This window comes from Perca flavescens, chromosome 18 (assembly GCF_004354835.1).
Source record: "Perca flavescens isolate YP-PL-M2 chromosome 18, PFLA_1.0, whole genome shotgun sequence".
Taxonomy (NCBI): Eukaryota; Metazoa; Chordata; class Actinopteri; order Perciformes; family Percidae; genus Perca; species Perca flavescens.
The window spans coordinates 23,080,738-23,098,532 of record NC_041348.1 but is presented as its reverse complement, the minus strand read 5'-3'; the positions used below and the strand labels follow the sequence as shown (position 1 = coordinate 23,098,532).

General features: G+C 39.0%; 1 protein-coding gene across 1 annotated transcript in view; it reads right to left on the bottom strand.

The window, feature by feature from the left end:
* Window positions 1–7,724: 7,724 nt before the first annotated feature.
* LOC114572855 (disks large-associated protein 2) overlaps window positions 7,725–17,795 on the bottom strand; it is an 81,309-nt gene continuing 71,238 nt past the window's right edge. Inside the window, exons 6-11 of the mRNA XM_028604637.1 lie at window positions 15,404–15,765; window positions 13,222–13,307; window positions 12,726–13,132; window positions 12,277–12,368; window positions 10,612–10,764; window positions 7,725–9,060 (exon numbers count right to left, since the gene is read on the bottom strand). Coding sequence (XP_028460438.1) covers window positions 8,845–9,060; window positions 10,612–10,764; window positions 12,277–12,368; window positions 12,726–13,132; window positions 13,222–13,307; window positions 15,404–15,765 — 1,316 coding nt within the window. The 3' untranslated portion in view covers window positions 7,725–8,844. The remainder of the gene's footprint in view (window positions 9,061–10,611; window positions 10,765–12,276; window positions 12,369–12,725; window positions 13,133–13,221; window positions 13,308–15,403; window positions 15,766–17,795) is intronic.

Below are 17,795 nucleotides of genomic sequence, written 5' to 3'. Positions count from 1 at the left end.
AGAAAGATTTCTCCTCCCAGTTACACAGTAGCACACAATTCCCAAAACATATATGCAAATGTGGTCAACATATGCCTGTAGAATCTAGTTGTGATCGTGTTTCCAAGAACTGGTGCAGTTACAAGCAGTAGTGTAAAATAGTATAGCTGTCCTTTAGAGGCAATGTAGACTGATTCACATTGACAGACCCATAACTCTGTAGATGGGCACTGAGGTCACAAGAAAAAAGAAAAAAAAGAAAAAAAGACTTACAGAAATCAAGGGTGAGAAAATGTCACATGTTAGCATCTACATTGCCTTAAAACGTTCTCATCTAACGTGACTTAAGCGAAACATTTGCCTCTTCAAAATAATAGTTTTACATTTTGGGAAATAAATAAGCTTTCTTGGAGAGATAAAGATTGACACAAGTCTCATGTCTGCACGATAAATATCAAGTTACAGCCAGGAGACGGTTAGCTTAGCCTAGCATAAAGACTGGAAACAGGGGGAAACAGCTAGCCTGTAACAAAATCTGCCTACCAGCATCCCTAAAGCTCTCTAATTAACATATGTTGTTTGTTAATTCCATACAAAAAAAAATCTCTTTTTGCTGGTCTATTTCATTATTTGTCAGACTAGCTGTTTCCCTTGTTTAAGTCTTCATGGCTAAGCTAACCATTTCTTGGGTGTTGCGGACAGGGGAAACAGCTAGAAATTGACCCGTATATAACCTCGTAAAAACACAACTTTCTGTTTTTACACTTTGCCGTTTTACAGATAAACAATATACAACCTGCTAGTTATGAATTTGTTTTTAGGCAGATTTTGTTACTTCTGGAGCCAGGCTAGATGTTTCCCTATCGGTTAAATGCTAAAGTCAGAAGCGATCTTAGCCATTAAGACTGGCAGGCACCACGAAAAAATAGAAATAGACCTATGACTCCCTGTAAAACCACAGATTTTCATTTTTACATTTCAGTTTTTGTACAGATTAAACAAACAAGATAAATAAGGAGTTAATTAGTGAGCTTTAGAGGTGTTTATTTGTTACGTTTGGACAGAGCCAAGCTAGCTGTGTCCCTTTCAGTCTTTATGCTAAGCTAGCCAGCTGTTGGCTATGCTTCATATTTAGCGGAAAGATACGAGAGTGGTATCAATCGACTTATTTAACTCTTGCCAAGACAGCTAATATGCAAAATTCCCAAAATGTTAATGTTTCTTTAAGTGTTGACAACCACCTAAACAGTCCTTTTAACAGCCCTCAAATTTAGGTTTATCAGGAGTCTAAAGATCAAGATGAAAAGCCAAACTAAATATCTAAATTAGGCTTATTGCTTGAGGAGCAGATCCACTCTCATACAGCCCAGTATTAATGCAAACATGACATCAAATATGGTCCATAATTACTCACAACTGACTGGCTTGTAACAACAGACAAAACTCTGATCAATGTCATCAAAAGTCACGGTTTATGAGAGGAGAGAGCAAGCAATAGAAAGACATCTTTGCAGTGCAACTGTATCTGAAACAAGGAGAAAAGCTTTTAATGGAGTCTGTAAAGACATCCTCAAGATACATATAAAGGAAACTCAGGGGTTTTCTTGAGTATATAATATGACACTGCTGTTGTAGTGTGTATGTGTGTGCATTTGATGCTTTTGGTGTGTGCTGATTGTCAGAATAAAAAAAGAAAAAGAAAATTTAGGAAAAGTACAAGGAGAGAAGTTGGTTGATTCAGCACCTATACAGACTTCTCTGAGGTTTATCTTCAGGACAACTGTTAAACAATTTTAGTTTAACATATGGTGCTGCGAACTGTCTTGTTAACAAGGAAAAGTTACCCTGGCAAAGGAACTCTTAACTTATCACATCCATGTGAATAATTTAAGCGTGAGACTGAAAGTTAGCTGACTTTTTCTTTACACTTGATACTTTATTTTTGAAATCAGCATAAAGTAACTATCATGGATGTATTGAGTCCTGACAATGACAATGACAGCACACATTTTTGCTCCTGTAGTGTGAAGCACGATAGTGCTCTGTAAATGAAAGGTGATCTGCACCGGGGCCTGCAAGCATTGCCGCCCCACAGAAGTACCGCTGCATAGTACACAGGCATGACAAAGTGTTCCTGTGGAGATTAAACTAGTCCTACTATACCATGTTTGCTAAAAACACTTAACCGTGAGGTAAATAGCTGTAGGTTAGCCTGCCTATCATTTTTTGAAAACACTATTGCACTTTTTGGCTGGTCAAGTTTTGTCAGTTTCCAGATTCTGTAGATGCCAAAAAGGCAAAAAACATCGTGAGATTACAATATTACAGAAAGGAGGAAAAATAGATAAAGACCTTTTTAAAGAAATGATTTGCTGAAATAGATGTGACGTGCACTCTGAGCTGTTGTGTTTACACCATCATTTCCGCTCCAAGAAATTCACAGATTTTCTACAATTTACTGTTTTTAATGGACTGTATCTGCTGTCCGTAACACATTAATTAAATTCTAAAAATATAACTGCATCGTGGTGAATCGTAGTAGAACATTTATGTGATCATGAACCAAATACTCAAAAGTTAGCAAATTCTCCTTTAATATCCTTGAATTCCTCGACTGTATTGTGCTGTAGTTTATTACAGTAGGACGTTTGAATTGGTCAAATATAAATGTAATATTTTCTGCAGTCCAACCCAGCCTAGTTTCCAGCCCTTTGGAACGGTATTACGGACAAACCTGCATTCTAAGAGGTGTTGAAATCCTTTCACATAAAACATTCACTCACAGAGTCCTATGAGAATCAAACTGTAAGGCACCTGAGGATTTGTCATGTACATAATTGCCAAACTACTAAGCCCCTCATATCATGGTGGGTGAAAATATGCAACACAGATGCGAAAGAACAACATTTAGCTTTTCGTCAGAGATGCCATGCTTATGTTGAGTAACCTTAAAGTACACAACAGGAAAATGGTACTATGATTGTAGAATAGCCCTGCTTGATACCACAAACACACGTCATAATGTGTATTTCACGTCACACATACTTTAATAGTGTACATCACTCGCAGCAGCTGGTGTCCCTGTGACTTTTGAGGACATCTTTGTGTCTGATATCAGTCTTTCTGACAGGTGATTGGTGCAAAAACAGTGACATCATTTTTCATTCCAGCCAGTGATGTTAAGCCTTGTCACTCTGCTGTGCCCTTTTATGCTCTCCCGCTTGGTTATAGTCAGGCTTTAATGGTGGTGCAAGACTACTTGACCCAGCAGGAAAACCAACTAATTATCTGTACTACCAACATTTTAGAGATTTTTCTCATACCTACTGGTTGGAAAGTGGAACTGATTTAAACAACCTGCAAGGAAATTACTAGCAACAAAAAGTACAAACTTGAAACGGTTTTAAAAGTTTGTTTTTTTAAGGAAAGCCTGGATTGATGATAATGAGTACCAGATCAAGTACTACTACACATGGTGGAATCACAGTATGCAGTCTGTGGGAAGTAGACTTGATTTGCATGACTTTCAGTCAGGTGGAAGAGCAGTTGGATTGTTGGAGTAGCCCATCAACTGGTGTTACTTCCTCTGGGGGGCAAGACTTAAGGAGGAACCAGTGAAATAAATGAGGACTTTAATATTTCAAACAGTATCCTCCATCTTTTCAAATGATGAGTGAAGATGCTATTTATAGACTTGCAAGGAAGATGGAAGGTTCTTGTTCACCATCAATACTTTTGCTTAATGACTACCAAAGTGCCTAGACTTTTGGATAGCACTACTGTGTATCAGTGTTTAGTAAAGCCAGCCCTTAACCATGTTTAGCTGGATTAGATTTGTATATATATATATATATTAATTAAGATCAGTCCTCTCCTAGCTTAGCTCTTAAAATTGCACGGGCACAATAGACATTATTTATTAATAAATAATAAAGTAGTAAACTCCCTCCTAGTTAGTTATGGTATGTATGTATCCCCCAAAAGTATGACTATAGTCAACCAAGCAGGCCAAGAGAAGGTTAGTAGGTAGATTATGTGTTGTAGAAAAAGTACAGAATGTGTTACTTCCTGTGAAGGATGTGCTGGAGAATAGATAATGAAATATAGATTAGAAGAAGAGAAATTTAACTGACTTTAAAGTCACCATAACATGTGTCACTATGCACCAAATTGTAATGGGAAAAGTGGGCATCCTTGGTGCATTCCTACTGAAACAGAACATTTAAGCACTGCAATTTGTAGAAGATGAATTGCCAACCTGTTCTTCAGATTGAATATGAAATGGAAAAGGTTTAATAAGCTGAGATAACTTCAAATAATGTAGCTTGTCTAAAGAGGGTAATCATCAGAGTTGGATCCTTCTTCTCTGAAATACAATATAAAGGGTGTGTTAATGTTGGAGGTAAAGCCCCTTATGGGAAGAAGATGCTAGGGTTTTAAGTTCAATGAATTCTGTAGAGAATTCACTGAACTTAAAAGTAAGCCCTTGCCATTTTAACAGTTTCTGTAATTACATAATGCACTTGATTTTATAAGCAAATTATTCTTCCCTTCAGTTCCTAGTCCTTTAGTGTATACTGTGGCACAGTATTTATACAGTAAAGAGATATACAGTTAAATAAAGTAAACTACTCGACTAGAATTTGATTTTAAGAATTAAGTTACTGAGGAAGCTGGATAGGTCTTGTGAATACACTTACTGGGCATCTAAACTCCAGAGAAAATGTGTACTATGTTGTATAAATATTGTTACTATGTGTAAACGTATCAGCAAATATGGTTCATGGTATATATACTGCAAGAAGACCTTCGCATAGGCAATTCTTTTATCTGTATTTAAATTGTGAATTGACTTGTAAATATAAATGAGCCAGCATTCCATTTTGTATTTTAAAGGTCCAATATATAATATATTTACTGTAGGCCTAATAAATCCCAAAATGACCCAAATTCGTCATCAGCTATTAAGGAAACATGCTAAGTTGAATGTCAGTATTTTCTCCTTTTTAAGATTTACGTTCTGTGACGGAATTTCTGTTTATGTTTTGGCCTGTGTGTTATTATCAACTGCCCAGTTTGTCAGCCAGGCCGAGTTGCCAGATATAACTTTAAAAACGTAAACCCAGCACGCTACAGCCTTAACGTTAGTACAGCCATGAAAGTAGCAAACAAACAAACAGGATCAATGGAGATAGATTCTACCCGACCTAAAAAAAAACGGTTGTGTGACCAGAGATGTAACCAACCCCGGGTAAATATTGGAGATGTATTTGAAAGATGGAGACAGCTTAGAGCGCAAGAGGACGCCGAGTTGGCTAATTTCCTCCTGAAGTAAGGTAAGCATTAGCTTCAGGCTAATTTATCACGGCTACAAGGGCATTTTATTTCATTTCAACATTTGTGTACTCACATTGAATTATATAGCTATACTGGAGTTGGTTACTCGCAAAAACAATTGAGACACAGCCAGTAAAGTGATCCCAACTGGCCCTGGCTAACGCCGCCATGCTAACCCTGCTAACTGCTAACGTTACCGGAGGACCAGGCGGGTGGGTGGGCCACGGCTGTTGACAACGTGTAGTTATTTTAAACCAAGAGAGGGGTGCTGTAAATCGGAAAGAGGGGACCGTGAGTTTGCAGTGTGTTTAGCGATTGTTGCTGTAATTCTAAGCCAATGAAGTGTGTTCAGTCGGGTGGAGAGGACGGCAAGGTTGTTGTGTTTTTAGCGGTTCCTACCGTAATTCTAAGCCGAAAAAGTGTGTCTGTCAGTTGGGTACAGAGCTCCGCGTGAGCACGGGCTTTTATGACATTTTATGTCATATTGCCAGCATCTAACGTCTACTCCGCTGTGCTGTAATGTCTGGCTATGTGAGACAAGTGGCTAGCAACATTGTTGTGGCTGCTCCTTCAGCGCGCTTTGGAGGAGGGTCTGGCAAAGTGAGACTATGGATGCTGCGGTCTCAGCCTGGCAAACTCCGTGATCTCTGAGTCTGGGGAGGAGGGATTTAATTTGTACTGCAGTAACTATTTTAAACACTAGCTGTCAGTATTACATATTGCACCTTTAAATCAATAAACTGTATTTTTTTCTGGAACCTTCATGGATTGATCCTAATAGGACTCAAAAATCTTTTTTGAGAGATACATGCTTGTGTTTCAGTAAAAGCACACACGTCTGTACTTCCTGTGAAAAGAGAACCTGAAATCAGTGTGAAATTATGTATTGCCCTTGGTGACCTGGCACGTTGTCAGTATTATATTGTGCCCTTAAATAGTTAAGCTTCAAACCAATCTTCAAACCAAAAGAATTAAAAAAACTAAATTGAGTTTAATAAAAATCAAACAAAAAGTCAAAGTTTGGGAGTGACCTCTCTCCTGTCCAATTTAGTTGAATTTTCAGCAGCTGCTGATCTCCTGCAAAGTTTTTTTTTTTTTTTTTTTTTTTGCATCATTAGGGGCTTTACATTCATGAGTGCTTTGGTTAAGGCCGTCTGGTAAGGTAAGGGTTTCAGATTTAGCACTGATGTACACAAGTCACAAAATAAAAGCTATTTTTCAGACAAATGCAAGCAAATAAACCCCATCATAATCTCGACAAGTATGACTCACTGCTTCGCACAAGTATTTACAGTACCAGACTTCCTTCACCTACTGAGTGCTATTCTAATTACAATAAAATGGGAAACATTAAACACTACTGCAGGATAATTCTAGTGGCCCTAAATCAAAAAAATTTTTTAATTAGCTGGGGTTAGATTGGCAAATAAGGATGAATGGGCATGCACTGCAAATGTTAGGGAAACATTGTTGCGTGGTATAAAATATGGACAGGTACAATGCAGTATGTTCAGCTAGCTATAGCAGTATGCCCTTGGCTCAGGGTGGGCATATTTGATTTGACTTTAAGGTTGGTGGAATGTCAAAGCCTGTAATCTCTCTCATCTGATAAATAAATATACTGGCCTTTTTGCAGGTTAGAAAGGAAGTTAAACCATAAAACCTTCTCCTCAGTTATTTACATAACTGAGGGCAAGAGCATTGCAAAGATGATCTTTTCTAAAGTCACAATCTACTACAAGTCTTCGGAGAGACAACGGGCACCATATTAATAAATCTCTGTTTAAAAAGTCCTTGAGTGTGTGTGTGCGTGCACGTAGGACTGGGTAAAGGACAACAGTTTTAGAGTAAAAAGCAGCACCATTTACTATAGTAACTGAATATTGTTAAAGTGTCATTTGCACCTGTCTTTCCTAAACTACATGAGCAGATCAAAAACAACAACAGAAGTGTTTTCATTATGCCCCACTTGGAACAAAAGGTTGGATGCAGTGTGTTGATGAGATATGGTTTCTGTTAGCTGAGAAACAACCCTTAATCAGCAAGACAAATGCACTGTCAAATCAACCCACCACTGTTTCAACTATAAATACTAAATGTATACTGTAGATTGTGATGTCGATCATATGATAGATACTGTAAGTATAATTAAAAGTGTTAGAATCACAATATTGTAATAATGAGAGGCCTGAATGGCATCAGCAAGAAATGAAAACACAAGGTGCAGTTTATATAACCTATAGTAAGTAACATGAAATTCTGTAGTAAATTTCCCATATCTGTCCTTGCAATTCAACTGCAACACTATCACATGAGCTTCAAAAACTACATTTCCCTTGGAAATACAAACATGAATATTATAAGGTGCAAAATGCATTGTTTGATACAGTCACTTCTTCCAGGCTGCGCAAAACTGTCTTTTGTTAATAATTCATATTTATTCTGCAATGGAATGTATCCTGCAGCAAATAACGTACATAGCTTTAAAAATGTATAGTCCTAAGAGTGTATGGTAGTACATGAATGGAAATGAATAAATGCTGAAATGATGGTCTAGGATTTCTAGGTTCTAGGATAGCCTTATTTTTCAGATCTCATTCAGCAACACTGGTCAGCGGCTGCAGCATGCCTGGTTAAAGATGGATAGATTATATAGTTGTGCAGAACCTCAGACACGCTGTAGAACATTTTAAAAACCGTATTATTTGGACAATTTTTGGCTGGAAATTGATCAAGCAAGGTACCAGGTCTTAGCCACCTCCATAGAAAAGGCTGGATGTGAAATTAGAACCTCATCAAAAAGAAAATGTATTTGTATTATTATGACAAAATATTTTATACACAATCAATTTCTGCTGCCGCTGTTCTTTCAGGATGCTTTGGCCAAAGACCATTGTTGCTGTTGAGAAGTGAAAAGTTGCACTTTGTGTTGACTTTTGAATGTGGTAAGTATAGCCTTATCACAGCGGTGTAATGACAACAATGGTGAAGACTGGAGTTTTAACAATAATGGCCATGACCAAATAAATCACCAACTTGAAATAATGCTGAAATAAATACCATTCCCTTGTGGGTTTAAAGCAACACTAGGCAACTTCACGTTAGTGGCTCATGTTTACCAATCCAGCTGGCCTGCAATCAGTTTTAACCAAGAAGGGCTAGAGGCAAAATGTTGCTGGTGTGTCTAGTATTTTTTTTTTTGTGTGTGTTGAGCTTTATTTTAAACTTTTTATTTATTACTTTCTGTGAGAAAACAACCATCCACACCTGACTCAACTGACTCATCGAACTTCTCACTCAGGATAGATGGGGCGTTCTTCCCTATGGCAGTGCCACATTGTCATTTAAGCTAATAACTACAACAACAAATTCTTGCCTAGTGTAGCTTCAGTAGGGGCAACCAAAAGAATGGCGACAGATGATGAAAAAGTGGATGAGCAGTGACAGATGACAGCAGGCTGGATGTGATGCGACGAGCTGGTATTGGGTGAAGGTGGACAAGAGGAGCTAAGGATGAATCCGTAAACCTCAAAGCCGTGTCTGGGCTTCAGGGATGTAGATCTCGATGCTGTCTGCCCTCTCTGTGGCTGAGTTCTGTCTGAAAGAAGCTGCTCGTTTGGCGGCCATGAGGCGTCTGCGGGCTTCCTGTCGCTGGCGGTCCTGAAGGTCCAGAGAGCGCTCTCGCATGATACCGCCACGCCCCTTGGACGGCCGCTTTGGCATAGGTGGTGGCCACTTCCGCTCCTTAGGATCCAGAATGACATGATTAAGCAAGGCAAACAATTGTAGGGTTCTTATTCTATATATCTGACAGCACTCGTTGATTCACAGGGCAATGCAAATAAAACGGTGTATCTCAATCAACAGTGTAGGAGTCTATACAGAAGAGGATTAGGGCCACATGTGAAAAATGTATTTGAGTTCTGAGTTTAAAGTCAGAATCCAGAAAATGCTAAGGAGTTTTATTCACTATGGAGTGCACAGCTTTAATTTACTTTGGCTATAATCCTTTAACATATGGACTCTTTGTATATTGGAAAGGTGTGTGTCATGGACAGACCTAGGCCACTTTGCCTCATCTTAGGTATCGCAGCTTGTTGAGCCACAGCATGAATAATTCTCACTATTGCTGAGGTGCTGTATATTTATTCAGCAGTAAGACATTCATGTGAACCAGAAGATGTTCGCTCAAACAAAAGGCATCTAGAGACACTACAGCAACTATAAATTGATTATGTTGCTAGAACATTACCCTTTGCAAAGAGTGTTTGCAACATTTACCCGTGAAGGCAGTACAACTTCACCCATATGACCTACAAATCTGAACATACTAACGTACAAAACCTTTTGAATGCAAGGCAAGCTTTTGTGATTGCTTGGCAAGCTGGTGTTAAGTGTATAACTGTGATTGCCTTGAAGGATAGAAACCCAATACAGAGCATCTGTGTCACTGTTTGGGCCCAGCTTCATGGAGCTTGCAATGTGCCTATTAACTGCTGGAGGTAAATAACTCCCTTACAACTACAACTGTAGCATGAAGATAATTATCCAAGTGCCCTGAAGGAGCTCTTCTATCTCTAAAACCACATTACTATCCAAATGTGCTTCTTACAAATGCAGCTCCACTCTTACAAATGTGCTTTTATTTCAACTGTTGTGAATTGGTGATTTAACTGGATAGTTTGATATTCTAAATGCTTTTCAGTTTTATTTTTTACAGTGACATACTTTGAAATCAAGTTTTTAAAAATGCTATCAACAATTTACAGTATAATTTGTTTTTTAAAGAATTGCAAGTATGTCAAAAGTTACATGTGAAGTGTTTTGATTCACCACTACACCTACTGTCTTAAGACTTAACCAGTGTTCTGTGTAAAAGCAAAGCCAGCAAATAGCCAGTGCTGTGTGTGGTGTCACTGTTTTGTAATAATTAAGGCAAAGTTTACAATACCACAGACCAAAAGCAGGTGATGAGTTACTATAATATTGGTAACAAATAAATATGGCCAACATGCATCTGACAGATAAAACAAGTCCTGCATTAACTGATGTTTTTATAGGAAAACATTTTAGATTTTAGATGATGCACTAGTTTTCTAAGCCTCCTCATATTGTCCTTCCAGTGTTATGATAAGAATGATTAACTTCCTGCTGGTCACAAGCCTAAAAAGGATGGCAAATGTTGTCACTGTAGTTTTTTTTTTTTCTTCAAAAGCTGAGCGAGTGCATCTAGAGCCCATTAAGACTAATTATTATGAGTTTGTGGATCCCAGGGAAAACAGCTACCAGCTCTACCTTCTTTGCTGGGCTCTCCACCAGCTGCCACTGGTTGCTCTTGATCTGCTGCAGCTCATCAAACTTGGCAGTGACGTCATCAATGGAAAGCTGCAAGAGGTCCCAGAATCCAGCCAGGTCCTGAGATGTGGGTCTGGGCATGGCACTAGGGTCCTGAAGAGACAGTGGAGTACAAAATGTAGTGGGTTATTCGTACTCAAGTGAAATTATATCCCGTCTTTGTTAGGTGCAGGACTACTAAACACTAATCACAAGCATTACACCACCTGTATCATACTAAACTTAAATTAAAAAGCAACAAAAAAGGTACAGTTTTTCTAAATAATTGCAATATCTATTCCAATTATTTAGCTTTTTTGTTGCTTTTTAATTTAAGTTTAGTATGATACAGGTGGTGTAATGCTTGTGATACATAGCCACCTCACTATTCCCACCACTGTGTGGCAGCGCAGCATCAACATTGGTTCATAACCTCAACTGACTCCCTACACTGCCTTTCATTGCATCTTCTTTATAACGGCAGAGTTGGTCTATTGTATGCTGAAGCAACAACAATGATTACTAATTATCAGTTGTAATTTTATGGGCATATGCATTGAGGACAGAATTCATTGGGGGAGGGAAATATATTAATTTGCCCTCTTTAGAATTTCCCTTTTGTACCAACAAAGTGTGCACGAATTACTGTCAGCACAGGTGTTTTGCTGTTCATAATACCTACTGTACCCAGTTGGCAACTACAAATCAAAATTCAATCTCATCAGTCAGCCACATACAGACATGGCTGATAAGCCTAGACACCAAACACAGAATGAGTGTGATCTCCAACCAAGAAAAGGTCTGTCAAGTTAAACTTCAAAGGTTTGGAGCTTTTTATAGACACATCATGCAGTTCCCCCTCCATCCAACAGGGAAACTGAGTCATTCTCTTATTCAGACACGTCTTAAAGCTTAGGGCAATCTAAGGCTTGTCACTACCAATGTTAGACTTAATTCATCATCCCATTATCTATGGGGAGAGAGAGCGGTCCAAAACCATCCAAAAGAGAGCAACACACAGAGTTAAGGCACACACCAAAACAGGGCAGTGATAAAGCAGGCAGACCACCTATACAATGTTTAGCATTTCATTCAAAAAAGTAGCTATGCTTTGGTAAGGTGTGATTAAGTGGCTTTCTGTTTCTTCCACTGTCTCTCTCTACTGTATCTGCAGAAACATTCCCATTTATGACACTATCATCCTATGATATATGCTGACTCTGTGGATAGTTAGCATTAGAAAAGGTATGAATTTCTAGTCGACGTGACATGAGGGCTAAACAGTGAGACAGTGTGGCAGTCCATTATTCAAAATCTGAGATCCCATTCAAACTGCTGCCTCTGTGCACTAATGGATAGCTTCAACACAGGTGCTGCTTCCTATTGGAATTCCCCTTTCATTAACTGTGGGTTCAATAGTGGCAGAGGGACTGCTTCACTATTGATCTCTGTGTTCTATTTCTGGAAGGCACACAAGTGCAGCATCGGGCCGAGCACCTTCTCAGAGCTCTGAGAAAGAGAGGCCTATCAACAAGTTTACCAATGATCTTTGGTGTTTTTCTATGTAACATATTAACAGCATGTAGGTCGATACAGTGTTCTAGTTCACAAACACATACTACTCACCAGATTCTGCTGACATAGCCAGTAAAACTGCTGAAACTTTTGAGACATTAGTAGCTGAGCACTTCCCACGGCACTCCGGATTTTTCCTAGGACTGGTGGACACACACACACACACACACACACACACACACACACACACACACACACACATATATAGAGAAAGAGACAGAGACAGACAGAGATAGAGAGTGATTTTGGTTTTTATCACTGCACAGCTTGGCAAAGGCTAACATGTCATTCACAAGGATCCAATCTGCTCACAAAACACCTATCACGATTCTGTGTTTTCATAGTCAACGTGACAGCTAATACCGTGAATGTTCACTTTGGCTATACTGTTATAAAAACTGCAAAAAAAGAAATTATCATAGAGAACATATGTAAGCATTGACCTCAGACAAAAGCAGCTCCTGCTTTGACAAGAATGTAATTTCACTCAGGACACTCACTCTCCTCTGACAGGTCATGCTCCTCTGCTTCTCTCTCCATCTCTTTGCACCATCCCTCCAGCCGCTTGGTTTCATTGTGAAGGAGCTGCATGAACCAGCTGCCGTCCCTGCGAAGGGGGGACACTCGGCCTGTTTCGGCGCTCTCCAGACTGGGTTCAACCAGCCAGGTTTCAGGCTGTGGGCTGGAGGGCCCACTGGAAGGCCGGTTGTCCTCCCTGTAACTGAACAGGCCTTGTGTGCGCACCGTACGGATGGCCCCATACTGCGTGGGCGTGCTGGGCTCAGAGTGGCGACCGAATCCACCACCAAACTGCAGGCCCTTGTCCTCCATGGAGGGAAAGCCCTCCAACTCCATGTCTGCTTGTACTGCAGTGGTCACACTGTTGGAGCGCTTGAACCTCCCATGCCTAAAAATGCATGAGTTACAGGGACATTGCTTGAAAATGTAGTAAACTTTGACTATGGACACTGTGTTTCTTCTGTCTGAGCCACATACCGTTTGTGATCCTCCACCTGGATACCTATAGAATGGAACTGAGGAAGGCCTTTACTTTCAGTCTCAGAGTCTGTTACAGTTTCCACCTGGTAAATACAGTCAACAGAACAATGTCAAATGATCATCATTCACAACTGAAATGAACACACAGTACAGTACAGACACACATGTCTGCTATTCAAAATGACAGCTTGATATTTAGAAATATATTATATGTTGACTAGATTTCTTACCTACTTTGTATTACAGAAGATTTAAGTTTCCATTTTTGTCTTTAAGCTAGCATAATAATTGCTGGACGTGCTGGTTCTGATGGGGGCTTTTAACAATTAAAAAAACGTTGCTCTTTATTTACAATCCAATATTTAACATCTGTTTAAAAAAGTTACAAAAGAGCTTATTTTCACATGTAGGCCCGTATTGATGCTGCTCAAATCTACGGAATTTTTTTAAGTGCTAAACAAGAACCATAAAAGAGGCCACTCCCCACTCGTTCTTCAGGGTAGAGAGGTATACCAAAAGTCAGTGCAACTGTAAGAAACCAGCACTTGTGAGTGTGAACTAAAAGTTATCCTGTAATGATACACAATACATGATCTGGAGGGTACATTTAATGCTTTCCAAGGTTTTGGAAATCATGCTACAGCTTAATTGATGGCTTAAACCTGGTGTCATTAGTTCCAACATGTATAACTTAGTGTTAATTTTGTCACCTATTTTTAATTTAGTCTTAGTCTTAGTCTTGTGCCAAAAATATTTGTTAGTCAAGTTTTAGTCGACTAAAAGTCTCATCATTTTAGTCTAGTTTTAGTCAAAAGAGAACTCAAGGTATCTTAGTCAAGTTTTAGTCGACTAAAAGTCTCGCTATTTTAGTCAAGTTTTAGTCAAAACATTTTAGTCTTTTTTTAAATAAATTATTTCTGATAACCATTTCAGTCAAATAGTTATAAAAATAAATAAATGCTATAAAGTTATATAAATATTGAGCATCTTGCTTATTTCACCAGTTAACGACAAAAACAACCACTGCATGGGGAAAGGATATTTTACAATAAAATAAATGCAGCACAAAACTGGCGAGGCTGAGTGTAGTGTTAACTAGCGCCCCGTGCAGCGATGTTTCGGTTGACTCTAACGTCCGTTTAGGAGCATCAGAGAGAAGCGCAGGCTATTAGGTCCGGTAGATACCGGTCGTTAGGGCACCTGTCGGTGCCGTAGCACCGGGTCTCAGTAACTGAATATTCTAGATCATGATGAAAAAGTAGAGACGATTGTAGACAAAAATGAAGAGAGATTTTATCTTAGTTTTTATTTTATGCAAAACATTTTAGTCTCGTCTTTTTTCGTCAACAATAATGCATGTTAATTTAGTCTTAGTCAGCGTTTTTGGACATTGGTGTAGTCTCGTCATCGTCTCGTCTTAGTCATGGAAAAAAAGATCGTTGACGAACATATTTAGTCTCGTCTCGTCTGACGAAATAAACACTAGTATAACTGCAGTGTGGGTAGTTGCATGGATGTCAATGAGGACCAGAATAAGAATCCTTATCTTGCGGTGGAGCTACTCGTTTAGTTATGGGCTCTAGTAATGATCAGGCCAATGCAAATCAGCAAACTACAGAAGAACTAAACAGGTTTAGCACCCAGATCACAAGCTAGAACAAAGAGAGTAAGAGAAATCCTCACTTTAAATAAGCCCTGTCCATGTCATACAGCCTGACACTTGTAAAGGTCAAGAAGCCTCCAAAACCTTCTGGAATACTTCACACAGATTGGTACATTTGAGAATTTGTAATTCTATAAATAAAAAAATACAGGATTAGCTAATTTGCCTGTGTGTAGTTGTATTGCTAATTCAACATTTTGAAGTCTGCCTGGGGATATGGAGTTAGAGTAAGTCTTCAATAAAGAAACCTAATCCTTTTGTCAATAATCCAATGACTGCAATGCAATTGAAACAACTACATATTGTACATAAATATGTACCTGTTGTGTTCTGATAAAAAAAAGTGTATTTGGTCGATTTAAGTTTTTTGTTGTTGTTTTTTTATAGAAAACTGAGAGGTGGTTTTAGATAGAAAAAGATAGATAGGATTGGTGTAATTAGCATGAAGGCTGGGTAGTGAGTTGGTGACTGCAAAGAGAGCAGCAAATTGAATGGCATTGTCAGTTATGTTGTTACCTGTATCCCGATAGAGGAACGTGGGGTTTTGAGGTACTCCTCGGCCTTGGACACCAGCACTGCTTTGTCGCATGTCTGGACCGAGCTGTGGCTGCCCAAAGATGCATGCCTCTTGCCTGCTGCTGACTCCATGGCCATGGTGACTGCCTTGGTGCTGTCCAGGCTGTCCATGGAGCTGTAGATGGGACGACCAAGGCTATCCGTGGTCCACAGCCCACCCCGTGGATGCCTGCCCTCCTGGTAGGCATCTTGGGTGGACTCTGTACTGCTCTGGGCTGTCACAGAGATAAGAGGCTTGGTGGTGGTGGTGCGCGGGGGCACAGGAGGTGGAGTCTTCTTGTAACTGGGAGGATATGATACCGCTGGATAGCACAAGCAGGATGAGAGGACGAGGACAAGGCAAGACAAGGGGATAAAATAAAACATGAGAATGAAAAATGTGGCCAAAAGCTGACAAGGACCAAGTGCTGCAGTTCACCTGTATCACACAGTGTGATAGAAGAGCATCATAGCATGATAGCAAGCAATAGGGCACTTTAGCACTTAAAGCAAGGGAAATGTCAGTAAGGTGAAAGGCAACAGCAGCTTTGTAATATGTGTGTGTTTATTGGGGAGGTTCAATGAAGGATTGTGGGAAAGATTTGCTCTGTTAAGTGCAAATGAGAATCTGATGGTAATCCATCCAGATGGACCTCACAGCAGAGAAACGTACAAACTTCACTTGCTGGATTGTTTTCTTCTTCAAAGCTATAATAAAACACTGACTTTGATTTTTTTGTAACAGTTGCTCAGCATACAAATTTTGAAAATAATTTTGAATACATTTTTGTTACATGGTAAAGGAAGATTTCTCTTTTAAGAGATTGCAATGTATAAAGTAAGTTTGCTCCATTAATTTAAAGAAAATAGCATCCGTTTGTTCAAGTCAGACCGACAATTCTTTTTAAAATTCCAAACAATGTTCTTTCACATCTTGAGCCTAATGGTTAATGCCCTACATGAGGGTGAATATCCATGAACCCCATTCATGAGTTTTTGTCAAATGTTAACCTAAAATCTGCATGAATCACAGAGAAAATGAAACTATGAAAAGAATCGTAGCTGAAACTTTCTTTACACGTTTAAGCTCTGTCAAGACAGTCCTATAATCAGCATTCAGTCATCCACTCCTACATTGCTTCTGGTCAGTTCATTTGGTCATTCACTTGTGAGTCTTTTATTCATTTCCTCATTATTCTTATATTAATTTCCATAGGAAAATATTCATGGTAGTACATACACTGCTTAATACAGCCAGATTGTTGTGCTTTGCTTCGTCAAACAAACACACACGCGTACACACACACACAAACCACTTTGGATTACAGGTAGTTAAGTGCAATAAGAAATAAGAAACCACAGGGAACTCTGTTAAGATAAATCCAGTCACAGACTTGACTTCCTTCCAACTTGAAGGGGCTGCAATTCTGCAAGACACAGTGGGTGGATACCAAAATGAAAAGAGCACGGTGACTCAGGCAGTAAGCAACACCACACATTCTATTTTTACACATTCTACCCATTCAACTTCGAAAATGTTACAGATTGCTTCGTATCGGATACAAATTGAGTGGCATAAACCTCGGCATTCCCCCACTGCCAGTATCTGTTTCTTGTGGTTACCTTGCATTTATTTACCAATAAAACACATTAAAGTCAGTTCACTAGTTTGATTTTTGTCATGATTATCATGTGTAGGTCAACGATCAAGATGTTAAAATAATAGTTCACTTCCATACCCATGGCTTTTCTAAACATTCTCACTTTTCATTTCAACAAATACAAATATCAGAGATAGCTGATTATAAAACTGTACTAGTAAATGAAAAGCCATGAACATGAAGTTAAACTCTCACTTCCTCGTCATCTTTTCAAAGACATGTAAAATATTTACCTAACATGCTTTTCTTATGGAACCTGGCCTTCTAATTAAAGACATTTATCCTGGTCCTCAGTCAAAATTAATAATATAAAGGACTGTTTTTAAAGCATGGTAGAGTTGCTGCTCTTGGCAGCCACAGTCCACATTATAGTGATGAATTAAGTTTTTTGTAAACTTGAGATGTAGATGTTACCTACTCTAACTACAAAAAGCATGACTGTGCACAGCATATACTGTGTGTTAACAACCAGTGAGTCAGGAGATTTTAAAACTGGAAGTTTGACCTAAAGTAATGGTGGCACTACAGGAAAGGTCATAGGGTCCCCAACATTAGACTTCATACTGGGGATGTGCTAAGACTTAAGACGAACAAACAATTGAACAGTCATGACGTCCTTTGCAGAAATAATGAATGACTGTGCTCCCTGGACTCTAAATTAGCCTATCATCAGACTGAAAGTTGAATCAGTA